This window comes from Vicugna pacos, chromosome 3 (assembly GCF_048564905.1).
Source record: "Vicugna pacos chromosome 3, VicPac4, whole genome shotgun sequence".
In the NCBI taxonomy this organism is placed as follows: Eukaryota; Metazoa; Chordata; class Mammalia; order Artiodactyla; family Camelidae; genus Vicugna; species Vicugna pacos.
Window position 1 is genome coordinate 15542527 of NC_132989.1, and position 13207 is coordinate 15555733.

The 13207-nt window shown below is 49.2% G+C and overlaps 1 protein-coding gene across 3 annotated transcripts in view; it reads right to left on the bottom strand.

Moving 5' to 3' along the window:
* ABLIM3 (actin binding LIM protein family member 3) overlaps positions 1-13207 on the bottom strand; it is a 165751-nt gene that overhangs the window by 30296 nt on the left and 122248 nt on the right. For all 3 annotated transcript variants that reach the window (XM_072955102.1, XM_072955098.1, XM_072955100.1), the window contains one exon: positions 6990-7077. In XM_072955102.1, coding sequence (XP_072811203.1) covers positions 6990-7077 — 88 coding nt within the window. The remainder of the gene's footprint in view (positions 1-6989; positions 7078-13207) is intronic.

Here is a 13207-nt window from a genome sequence, read left to right on the forward strand (position 1 = left end):
TGCCCAGGGACGAGGACACCACGGGAGAAGTGGAAAAGACCAGTTTGCCTGGAGCTGACATGATCAAGTGGGCTTGAAGCTTAACAAACAGGTGGAGGGAGAAAAGCACGTGGCTGCCATGATGCTGGTTGCCACGGAGGACGTGAGGCAGGATGAGGAAGGGGGACTGGCAGTGCCGAGGTGCCCCGTAGTTCCCCTGGTGCTGGTAGCACTCAGGACAGTAATTCAGATGTCCTGAGTGCTTCGTCTATGTCAGGCCCTAAGTATTCTTATCAGCCTTATTGCTGTTACTACAACTAATATTTAAAGAGTGCCTATGCCAGGCCTCATGCGACATGGCCTTCATAATAATAGTACGAGACTAAAAGGTATACGCTGAGCCCTATGCTAAGTGTTCTTAACACTGATGACAATAACCAGCATTTTTAGTGCATGGCTCTGGGGAATGGCCGTTTCTACAGGACAGGCTGTGTAACATAAGCTTGGAATGGCAGAGCCAGTGACGCCAGGCTCTATGCTGGGTCCTTCCCGTGCATTTACATATTTAACCCTCACAAGAGCCTGGTGAGGTGGGGCCTATGGTTCTCTGTTTTTAGTGGGGAAATTGGGATTTAGGGAACTTAGACGTCTTGCCTGCTTGCCCATCGCCGTCTCCCCGCCCTGGCCGGGCTGTGGGCATGTGACCCTCCTTGGAGGCTCTCTAGGACATCTCTGCCGAACTTTGCAGGAAATACTGCCTCGCTGTGCCCACATGCCCAGGAGCCGGCCATGTCCTCCTTGCCCTGACAGGGAGCAGCCAGTCCGGATCAGGAGAGCACCAGGCTCTTAAAAGGCAGCAGGGAGAAGACCCATCTGCCGCCTCTTGGGGGCCCCTCAACCCTGCTGTGCTGTTCCTGGAAGCTTCTAAGTTCTGTGAGTGGATCAGTCCCCTTTCACCTAATGTCGTGTGAGCTGAGTTCCTGCCATTGAAGAAGTCCAGACGAATAAAACACCTCAGTGAGCTAAAATCCAAGTATCTCACAAGTTCTTGACTTGCCCAGCAGGCAATTTTGTTTCCCAGAAAATAGAGGAAGCAACCAGGGCAACTGCTATTCTGGACCTAATTCTAACCAACATGGACAAATTGGCTGGTGAAGCAGCTGTGACATGTAACTGGCGAGAAAACGGCCACATCGTCTTGAGTCTGTGGCGCCCTGAGAGGAGCCAGTTGGAAACAGACTTTATACGTACAAACCTCAAACTACTATGCTGTAATATTTTCCATGTGATTCAAGATGTTTGGTAACCCTAAAAATCTAAAAAAAAAATTGTGCGGCTCATCAAAAATTAAAATGTACTCTATTTAAAACGAAATATGCTTCGTAGACTCAGACGTGAGGAAATATCAATTTAGTACAGTTACAGGCTATGTTTGAAGAGTCTAAAATTATGTAGCAGGATTGGGGAAACATAAGATTTAAAGTTTTTAAGCATAACTCCTACAACCTAAGCTGTCAGTAAGGAGATCCAATTTAAAATAACAATGCTAAGCTACTGAATTATAGCAACCAATATTACGCTAGTGCCTTTTAAAGTGTGGTTTGATGAAATGCTTAGATGATGACTGAGGGCTGGTGCTCATAATCCCTGACAGCGGGTGGCACCTCTCTTGAGCATCTATTAGCTCAGGGCACCTCTTATGAGGTACTTGTCAGAGGAAAATGAGGCCTCAGCTAAGTATTAGTGGCTTCTCCAGCTGAGCCAGAAAGACATACCTCCTGGTACCAGGACCTTAATCAGCTGAACTGAAGAAAAAAAAAAAAAAGAGAGAGAGAAAATGTGATCTGAAATAGACTCACTTATACAAGAGCAGGGTTTGGGGTAATTATCAAACAAGTTTCAGGGCTCTGTTTTGGATCAGAATTAACATAGAACAAAAGCTTTTCACTATATTTTGGGCCAGGGACACCTCTGAAAATTTGATAAAAGCTACAGACTCTCTCCTTAGAGAAACACACCTACATGCAAAATCTGGTAAGCAGTTCCAGGGAAGTCATTGAATTCAGAAGGTCAACTATGAACCCCAGGTTAAGAATTCTAATAAATGGGGGGAAAATGCCTTTAACAAACCTGGCACGACAGGCGAGCTAACCCTGGCTCTGGGATACGACCTTCCTAAATTTTCTTGTTCTCTAAAATGAGGATATGAATGGCTTTGAGTTCACAGCCTTGTGAGGATAATATGAGATACTGCATTTAAACCTCAGTAAAGTACTTGGCGCATGGTATGTGCTTAAACAGATACCAGCTCACGGCATTTATTATCTTTATTATTAGGAACTACAATTTGTTATGGCACTTTCCTTAGCAGCAGGGTTTGTCCTAGGGTTTCATAAATGATTTTCTGCCTGGTGGGTTTTAATTAAATAAACAAATGATAAAAGAGACCTGTTTAAAAATGTATATCAAAACTCCGGTGTTTCCAGTGTTATTCTGCCTCAGATCCTTGGAACAGGGGTGCACTTAGTGTAGACAAAAGAAGAGAAAAAAGTCTATCTTTCCTTTTTCCTGGGTACAGGCACATTTAGAACGAGAGCAAAGTTTATCTTGTGAACCAGTTTTTGGGTTTAGAAGAACTTCCACTGATCTAGCAACTGTAACCTTTGCGATATTTGTGTAAGTTCTGCCCCGAACCTACAGCATTTTGGTTATTATTTTGCTGCACAAAAATCAGTGACCTAATTTCCTGGTGAAGCCCAAATGAAGGGTATGGACAACAAACAGATTAGAAATCTGGCATCTTTACAAAAACAGTTAAAAGACTGAGCGCACAACAGAACTTGAAACACATAAAAGAAAACTTGCTCTTGTCTCCCTCAGGGCCCCGGAAGTTCTCCTGCAGACAGATGTCATACTTCTCCCAATTAAAGCCCATCAGAAAGCCATCACATGGCAATCAAAACACAAACAAACTGACCAAAAGAACCTCCCGAGGCTGGCTGCCAGTAACACAGTGTGTCCTGTGACGGAAACGACAAGACTGGGTTTACAAGCTTTGCAGGCTTCCTAACACGCTCTCCCGTGTGCACGCTGCTTTATGGGGCACTTAGCACGTCACATCCATCCTCACCTCTGACCTGGCGGCGCATGCCGTGCACAGAGTGTGCGGGAATGCCTCCGTTTCTCCACCAAGTAACGCCTTCTCCCCTGTGGGCCTTCGCACCTGCAGTTCTCTCTGCCTCCACCATCTTCCCTCCCCTCTTTGCCCTCCCACCTCCTACTCAATTTCAAGATCTTGGCTTGAAATTTCCCTTCTTCAGCAGAGCCACTCCTGCCTCCCAGACTAGATGAGGAGCCTCATACTCCCATTATTCCCAGACTTCCCCTTCACAGTGCTTATCACAGCTTGTCCCTGAATGCCTGCATTTCTGTTTGATTAAAGTCTGTCTCCCTCTCCTGATAGTAAACTCCACCATGGAAGCAGGCACCCCGGCCTCGTTCATCTCTGAGCGCCCAGCACATAATGGGGAGCCTGGCACAGAGCATGACTTCTGTTTGATTGGATGAATGAAAGTATAATTATCCTCACTATACAGGTGAAGGAAGAGACCCCAGAGAAGAAAGTCACTTCTCAAGGTCAGGCCCATTAGCAGAAGTGCTGATGCCTGGACCCAGGAGTCCTCTTGGCTGGTTCTCACCATTCCTGCACTGCCGGCGAGGACAGTTTTCTTGCCATTTCTGGGGAATATCATTTTGAATGCCAGTACCCCCTGCCTGGGGAGGGTGTGCAAGGCAATCACAGACCCAGCTCTCAGTGGTAGCAGTACCCCTGGTGGCTGCCACCCCCAAGACGCCCACAGCCCGAGTCAGCACGAATCTAGCAGCGCACGGCCTAGACCCCCTCATTCCAGGATCACTCAGTATCCCTCAAGGCAGGTCCTTGAGCGCCCTGCAATTACTCCCACTCTCCCAGGAGCCAGGGATGTCGGGATGGGGATAATTAAGGAGGAGGGTGACAGCCCCTTCTTTATCACCAAGAATATCTCCCACCTCCTGGAGGCATTTCTGCTGAAGGTCTGATTGTGCATTCTCATTATCACAGAGCTGTTCACTTCATCACTTAACTTCCAGCATTCTGTGAAGCTCTGGTCCAAAGCGGGGCTTAGAAGATACTGATACATGAGGCTGTGAGCTCCAGGAGGGCAGGGAACTTGTGGGACTTGCTCAGGGCTATGTCTCCAGGTGTTAGAACGGCACTGGGCACACAGGCAGTGCTTAATAAGTACCTGCTAAATGAATGAACTACAAGCTTCCCGGGTGTCAGGAACTCACTACACCACTATATGACAGGGACTGTCACTAGCCCATTTTACAGGCTAGGCAATTGGGGTTTAGAGAGTTAAGAGACTTACCCAAGGTCAAAAACTCAGTAAACAGGAGAGCTAGGATTCAAAGCACCAAATGGGGAAAGATTAGGATGGGGGATTCAGGCAGGAAGCAAAAGATGTTGATTTCTAGTGATAGAAACATGGGGGCAGTTTCAACACTGGGAATTGTCTTCACCAGGGAAGGGGCAGAGGAATACTATGCAACAAACTTTCCAACCAAGTGCAAAGGCCAGGTTCTCAGGGTCCCTGAAGACATCACGCCGTTTGCTGAGACTCATGTGGGCTTCGCAGCACACAGCACAGTTCCCGCAGCAGGAACTACTCAGGGACCCAGGCACTGAGGGATCAGTGCTCGTGGAAGGCGGAGGTCTCATCTCTGCAGGGACCAGAGTAGCGGGCAAGGCCTGGGTCTCGGGAGGATGGTGAGGAGAGCCCTGGAGTGGGAGTCAAAGGCCATGTCCCATTTTGTCCCTGCACGTTCTGGTTCTTACGCAAATCTCTTCTTCCCCTGGGCCTCACTTCTCCGCTGTATACAATGAGGGTTGTTACTTCACAGTCTCAAGTGCTCCTGGGATCCTTACACCTCTAACACCTGTTTTACTGGACACACACTGAGCAACTGTAGGGTCACAGCATCGTAGAAACGGTCACCTCGCCCAGCCCAACACAGGAGCCCCTGCTCCAGCAACCCTAGTGGACGGTATCAGATTCTCCTGAATAGCCCTAGGCCCATGGTTCTCAACCCAGGGAGATTCTGCCTCCTAGGGGACATGTAACAATGTCTGAAATATTTTTGGTTGTCATAATGGGAGGGGATACGTTATCGGCATCTACTGGGTAGAAGCGAGGGATGCTACTAAACACCCTGCAATACGCAGGGCAGTCCCCGCACCAAAGAACTGTCTGGCCCCAAGTGTCAACAGTGCTGAGGCTGAGAAACCTGGCTCTAGGCAAAGGCGACTCATTACATCTTGAGGGAACTCCTGGCCATGGGCATCTGAAGCCAGGACAAGCCTGATAGGAAGATAAGCTCCTTGCAACGGCCTCCCTGACCTTCCATCTGCCTTGTGGGGAAATCTGGAAGAAGGCTGATCTCCAAGAAATGCCCTCCTCAAGATGGCTACTCAAACATCTGCAGATGGCTGGTATAGCAATTCAGCCGACAACAGTCGCCTGCAGAGAGTGTGTGCATGAGGGCCAGTGTCAGGAGCAAGGTTCCCAGGGAGGAGGCCAAGGACTCTACTGCAAGCTGAGGGGACCAAACAAAGGGCTGTGGGCAGCGCCCAAGCTGGGCCTCCAATGGTAGGATCCCCAGAGGAAGGCCTGGAGGACAGACTATTCCAGGAAGCACGCAAGTGAGGAGCACCTACTCGGAGGCACCAGGACAATGAGCTCACATGGAGGGCCGAACACCGTCCCTGCCACAGGGCCTAGCCTGGCCCGTCCTGCCCACCTCCCACCTCATCTCTCACCCTGGCCATGCTGGGTCTCCCTCTCTGTCTCCCTCAGAGGCTGGCAGATTCTGTCCCCTCAGGTTGGCAAATCCCATCCCTCCCCTCTTTGCCCAGTGAACACCCACTCATCCTCCGAGTCCCAACTCCCGGCCCTTCCTCAGGGATCCTTCCCAGATGCCCCTTCCCACCCTGTCACATGCTCCCACAGCCCCATACATCCCACCTCGTACAACTCATCCAGTTGACAGGAATTTCTGTGATTACTGACCACAGTCCACCTTCCCCCTGGACTGACAGGCACTGGGGGTAGGGCTGAAGTTGGAGGTCACTATGAACTCTGGTGCAGAGCCTGCACATGGTAGGGGCTCAAGAAATAGTTTCTGAATGGATGAAGGAACGACTGAAAGTTGCCTTCGGGTTTGTTCACTATAGGCAGTTTAAGACCTCAGTAGGAGGGTCTTAAATGCTAAGCTGAAGTGTTTGTACCTAACTGGTGGGCAGCGAGGGGCCCTGAAGACCTCTCAACAGGGCTCAGTTGAGAACACTGTGATGCCAGGGAACGACGGATTGGGCAGAGGATGCAGGACTGAGCGGAGTCTGGAAATTAATTAGGAGGCTGGTCCAAGAATCCTGAGGCCAGAAGGCTGGACCCCAGAAAGTGGCAAAAGGAAAGCAGCTCTAATTTGCTTCTTGGAGACTGGTGGTTCCCTTCCATTACTTTCAGTGCATCCTGAGAGTCCACGAGAAGACCCCAGCAGCAGCCTGAGATGTGGGGGAAGGGATGGGAGAGGGAGGTGGGAGTAGAGGCTGTGATGGTGCAGACACTGCAGCCCAGTCATCCCCCTGTTCTCCTGAACCCTTGGCCTCAAGCAGCTCACCCTTCCACCCCCAGGCAGAGCCAGAGGAGTCTGCTCAGAGAGCTGCCAGGGAAGCAGGCCAGCCGAGCAGCGGGTGGAGGCGCACAGGGACGGAAGGCAGATTACATGTCACTTCATATTAGCCACACCGGCAACTTTCCCGAACCACCCAGAGAGCAGCGGATTAATCACAATTTTGAGGACAAGCCAAAAGCACAGATAACACTTAAAAAAAAAAATGGAAGGAAACTGTAACTCCTTTCCAGTCATGAGCTGATAGGAATGCCTTACAGAGGGTCAGATGTGCTTACCTGTGAGGTACATCTCCTCCCCTTCAGTGAACATCTGGTGGCAGCGTACACATCTGGCACAGGTTGGGTGGTAGTGCTTCCCTCCTGCCTAAGAAGATAAAAAGATGAAAGAGGAGGTCAGAGCAGGGTTGCCATCCAGTGGACAGGCTGGGTTTGAACATTTCCTAACACGTTAGTGTCGCTGGCGTCTTCATGGCCCACAGCTGGTTGGGAGTCTACCCAGGGGAGTCTAAACAGTCTAAAAGTTCACCAGAAGCTCATGGGTATCTGATGGCAGTTGAGGGGACTTCCCTGGACACCTGCACTTGTCCAGCAGTGGAAGGGCCATCTGGAGGCTGCTGGTCCCACCTCCTTGTTTCCAGATGAGAACAGCCTTACTTTGAGGACATCCCAACATTTCCCTAAGAATGCGGCCCTCACCACTGGTGGCAAATGACAAAATTTTAAGTGGTACAGGGACCCAGGATTTAATAACATTGGATCAATGAAAAAAAAATCGCCTTTTTAATCCTCTATCAATTCTTCTGATTTTTTTTTTCCTCAGGGAGAAAGTACCAGTTTGGTGCAGTCTTCAGCATCTATCCCAAACTCACTAACCTACCTTTTTAAAGAATGAGAACAGGTGTGAGGCTTGGAGCCTCCACTGGAACTATATTTTTTAGTTACCGGCAATATGGCAAGTGATCCTGGTTTTCCTGTTACGTTACATAAGTTTTCTTACATGTAAGGGAGGCAACTTGAAGATAAGTTCAAGCATTAGGTAACAGTGAGTACACAAGGCTCACAGGCACAGCGAACGCTGTGAGAGTGGCAGGTGGAGGACACATTTTTAGGGCTCAGTGGACAAGCAACAGGAACCACAAAAGCCAGGACCCGATGCAGAGCTTCTGACCCTCAGGCCTGTCCTGTGACTGCTGCACCAGGTGGTCTCCACCCCCCCTCCCCAGCTCTCCCCAGTCTGGCTTCAGTGAGCCCCCTTCCCAATTCCCACTTTCCTTTTCTAATATTATTTCAAGTGAAAACGGAAATAATTTTTCAACTGCGACTTCCTCTACAGGCGGAAGAAAGAGCCTCAGAGAAAGTTGTGACTCGGTCCCACTGGAAGCTAGCAGCAATGCTGGAGCTGGACCCAGGAGGGCCGGTCACCAGCCCAGTGCTGCCTTCCATGGTGACAGTTCTGACACTGCAGTCCCAGCCAAGAGGACATGATGCGTGAGGGCCCTCCACTAGCAGCTCTAGAATTGCTATGTGGGAGGAGGTTGGTGCAGTGATTGGGATGGAAGGTGGGGCTTGTCTTAAAGGTATATTTTGCACATTAGGGCAAGGCTTTTGTGGGGGGATATGCCTGGGAAGAACTGATGGATATTGGGGGGATGTTAAAGCACCCCCGCTGCCACCCTCTTGTCTGATGCTAGTGGGTTCCTTCCAATTAAGAAGTTATAACTGCATAATGCTGAGTGCCTATTTCTGAATCTTTCTTTGGGGATGAGGGTGGGAGGGTTGGGTACAGGCTTATCCATTCTGGAGATGCTTGATTTATCTAAAAGTTCAGCAAGAATGTAGAAAGGGCAGATTTTTTAAAAAGGAAAAAAATCTCCCAAACTCCTTTTTTTCAGTCTTTGTTGTCTGCACGGCTCCCACCAACGAGAGAATGTCCTTATTATCATCAAAGCAAACTCTGTTCAAACTTTGGAAGAAACCTGCTATTTTCTCAAGCTGAGATGCTGTGGGACTGATTCTCCCTTCCCATGACAAGGATAATCGTTTTAATTAGTAGTCTCTTCCTACTTTGTGTCTCTTTATCCTTTCAATGATAGACCTGTTTTCTAGGATGGCAATAGTACGTTGGCAAAACTGAAGCTGACATCCTAAATGTCACTCCTCCAGCACCCTGCTCCAGCTCAAAGAGGCTTCACGCCCATCTCAGCAATCTTGGCCACGGATGGTGCAGAAAACCACCTGAGGCTGCAGAGCAGTGGGCGCCAGCGTAAGGGAAACCAAGTCAGTGGGATAAGATGACACATTCTGCCTGTTAACAAGCTAAAGTCAAGAAAATAGTGAAGAAAAATGGCAAACATTCAGTACCTGGAAAATGGGGCCATACTGCAGAGGACTGAGAACTACAAGCAAGCTTAGGAAACTCAGCACAAGGACACCAGGGCTGTGGTTCTCCTTGGCAAGGACACAGACCAGGAAGGAAGGAGGGTGACTGGCACTCAGCATGTTGGGCTCTGTCACTGAGGGAGGGACCATGGGGCGGCCTGGGAAGGGAATGGAATTTAATTAAGTGCCTATTGTGCATCCGGAAATGCACTGGGCCCCGTAGTAGGTGACCGTTGTTCTGGCCTGGTCAACATCCTTCCTCCTTCTTTTAGAAAAAGCAACAAGCCTTTCCTGGGTGGGATGACTCATTCCCTCTGTCAGTCTGCGTCAAGCAGGGCTGCCCCTACCAGTAAGTTACTTCAACTCTATAGTCACGGCTACTGGTTTGGAGATGGGCCCGAGATTAGCGAGATCAGCCAGTCCCAGGATGTTTGCTGAGCTATTAGAAAAGAGACACTCTCCTCCCATTGGAAATGCTGGCGGCTAGGATGCAAGCCTGAAGGTGTCCAATTCCCCCATCATGGAGGAGAACCTTCCTCAAAATAAAGGAACACAGAAGAAAGTGGAGCCAAGATGTCAAGATATTCCAAACATATTTGTTTGGGCACTAGGTCCAGCTGTGCCTGAAGCAAGAACTACTTCTGGGTTTTTTATTATGGGAGCTGAATTTCCTTCTTGGTCCAAGCCATTTGAGGAGTTTCTGCACTTGCAAGCAACAGAGTCCTGACTGTAAAGCAAGCACACACTCCCGTGTGTCCCTTACTCTCACGCTACTACCACACTCACAGCGCTGCTGACCAGATGTGTGGGCTTTTTTCCACCCCCTCAACACCAACCAGTTCTCTGTGACACCAGATGGGTGTCCTATAATTTATCTCAATTCTGACTCTCCACATGGAGAAGGGGTCAGACCCCACAGGTTAAGGGCTCAGACCCACAAGACTGTCTCCTTCCACCAACACTTCAGATCCCAACTGTAAGTCCCAGGTTGTCATCTGTACCTCTGCATGACCAGCTAGAAACTGGGGATCCTATGATCCCCAACTCGGGCTTACAAATTTGCTAGAATGGCTCACACAACTCTGGGAAACAGTTACATCTACTGAAATATCATAAAAGGATATGATAAAGGATAGAGATGAACATTCAGACAGACGAGGTGCAAGGCGTGTGGGAAGGGACAGAGCACCCAGGCCCTCTTGCTGTGCACCCAGAACCTCTGCGTGTTCACCCACCTGGAAGCTCACCGAACCCTGTACTTTAGGGATATTTATGGAGGCTTCCTTGCATAGGCAGGATCCATCATTAACTCAGTTTCTAGGCCCTCTCTCCTTCCTGGGGGATGGAGGTAGGGCTGAAAGTTCCAAGCTTCTAATCGTGACTTGATCTTTCTGGTGACCAGCCCCCATCCAGGAGTCCGTCCAGAGTCATCCCATTAGAAGAAAAGATGCTCCCACCACCCAGGAAATTCCAAGGGATTTAGGAGCTCTGTGTTCAAGAAATGGGATCAAAGACCAAAAAGTAGAACAAAAGATGCTCCAAGTGCTCTTATTACTTAGGAAGTCAGAAATGTTTTAAGAGTTCTGTGCCAGGAACCGGGGGCAGAAACTGATATATATATATATTTTCTCTTATTTCCCACTGAGATCTCTATTAGGAGTTAAGAAACAGCTGTATTCTCCATTGATAGATAAGGCCTCTAGGATGCCAAGAAAGTGACTTGCTTAAGGTTTCATGGCTGGAAATGGTAAAACTGGAATTCAAGTCTGTTTCACTCCAACTGTGTATTTCCATGACATCACACCACCTCAAAGGCCCCTGAGTAGCTGAGAGCTGCCAGCATCCGTGTGGGAGACGGGAGCCTAGATTTCAGCTCAGTCTCCATCAGAAATAACGTGTGTGTGTGTGTGTGTGTGACCCTGGAAAAGCACCACATATCTTGGGGCTCAATTTTCTCATCTGTAAAACGAGGAGGATGAACTACTTGATTGCTAAAAGTCTCTCCCAGCAATAAGCGGAAAAAAAAAATCAATACATCCAAGATGCTAATGGAGCCTCGTGCAAATGGAATCATTTGAAACCCAGTAACCACAGCTGCCCAAGAAGAGGAGGCTCCCACAATGCTAAGTGACGGTAACACGTGGGGAAAAGTCAGCCACCACAGCTTCAGAGCAGCTTGGGAATGCTGGGACCCATTCTTATTTGTGGCCCTGCGTGTAACTGAAGTCTCTTCCTTCTTGAAAGAAAAGTCTGCTTTCACGACCTCTCATGCCACTGACCCTTCACCCTACTACAGTGTGGATGCCTCTTGCCCACAATCCTGCAGACTCAACAAATGGTCCTCCTGAAGGTGACCTTGCCCTACACCCTACAGCCTTTCCTCAGCCTGCATATCCCTAGCTGCTCTGCAGAGTCTGCCCAACACTCCGATGACCTTGCCACCATTTCAGAAGCTCTGTCCCCTCGTCACCCTCCCCAATCTTCCCCCATATCCTTGACTGCTCCCCCTCTTTCTCTGACAACTTCTCAGTCTCCTGCCACCTGTAAGCAGCCACTCCTCAAGGCTGCCTTTAGCCCACTTCTCTCTCTTGGAAATCCTGACAAGTCCCATGGTGCTATTATTCAAATCCTAGCATTTTTGAGATTGGTCCCTTCAGGCCTGAGCTTTGTCCCTGAGCTCTGATCCACATGCTTGCTGCTCTCTTGAAACCTTGTGGGAATTTCAGTCACACTCCATCCCAAAGGGAAATGGGTATGTTTCTGTCCAGATCAGCTCCTCTCCCTGCCGACCTCAGTTCTGCAGATGGCAACACCAGGCTTTCTCTCACCCTGGCTTGACACTTGGGTTCAACTTTTGGCCCCTTCCCCTTCAATGGTCACGTCTACAAATTGCCCCGGTTGCAAAGCTGCTGGACTTCTACTCCCACAGTGTTGTAGACAGGGTGACTGCCCCTTCCATTGCCACTATACCTCCTGTTCCTGCGAGGCCATGGCCTCCGCGCTGGTCTCCCACTTCTAGTTTCTTTCCTCTAAATTAAGCCTCTTACCCTCCGTAGGGTGTAGCTCAAAGCAGGTCACTTCCATCTCATCTTTCCACAACCCCCTGTTGCTGAGTGAATTACAAACTCCTCACCCTGGTATCGGGCCCTCAGAAACAGGGGCCCAAACCCTTCCTGGGCTCCTGTTTCATGCCTCATCCTCTACCCTGCACTCCTGCTGCTCCCGCTCCCTGGAAATGCTTGATGGTTTATCAACTCTGTGCATTTGTTTATCTTATTCTCTCTGATTCCCTACAACCTTTTAAAAGCATTATCTTATCATGTTGCTCTTTGGTTTCGAACTCTCCGATGGCTTTCCACTGTACTTGCTGTAAACTGCAAACTCCTAGACAGGTCTACAGAGATTTATATGACATGGCCTTTACAACACACTCATCCTCCCCCAGCCCCAATTTATAGAATTCAGCCACACCAGCCTTTTTCTCTGTTCCCTGAAAGGGTCACGCTCATTCTTCCTCTAGCTCTTCACATGACAGCTTCCTTCTCATCCTGAGGCTCAGCTTCAGTGCATCTCTTCAATTAGTCCTTTCCTGGTTTCTACATTCTCTCCTGCTGCACCCAGATGCGGCTGCAGAATCCTTCTCAACACAGTGCTGACTCCAGGTAACCATGACTAATTGGCCAGATTTGTCAGAATTAATGATTCTGCTTTTAAGACCTGACCCAGTCTGCTGTCTCCCAGCCATTGTCAGATAAGGAAACTCAGGCTTAGAAAGGCAAAGATATTCACCCCAAATCTGAGCATGAGTTAGCAACTGAGTTAATATTAGCACGAAACTGTTTCTACTCTTAGGCTACTGGTTTTCATTTGCACCAAGCTCTTTCCTGTTTCTGATTCCTGAAGGTGGGTGGTCCCAAAGCATGAAGAAAGCTTCCTGGGCCCACAGTGGGTGGGGGGAGAGTCCAGGAAGGCTAGTGGACAGGGGGCTCAGGCAAGGGTTCAGAAAAGGTGCTGCAGGTTGTCTGTCACTGGCAGAGTGAACTGTGCATCAGAGGCAGAGGAAAGCTGTTGCCATGGTGATGGACCAGCCAAAGAAGGGCTTAGGGAGCAGGATG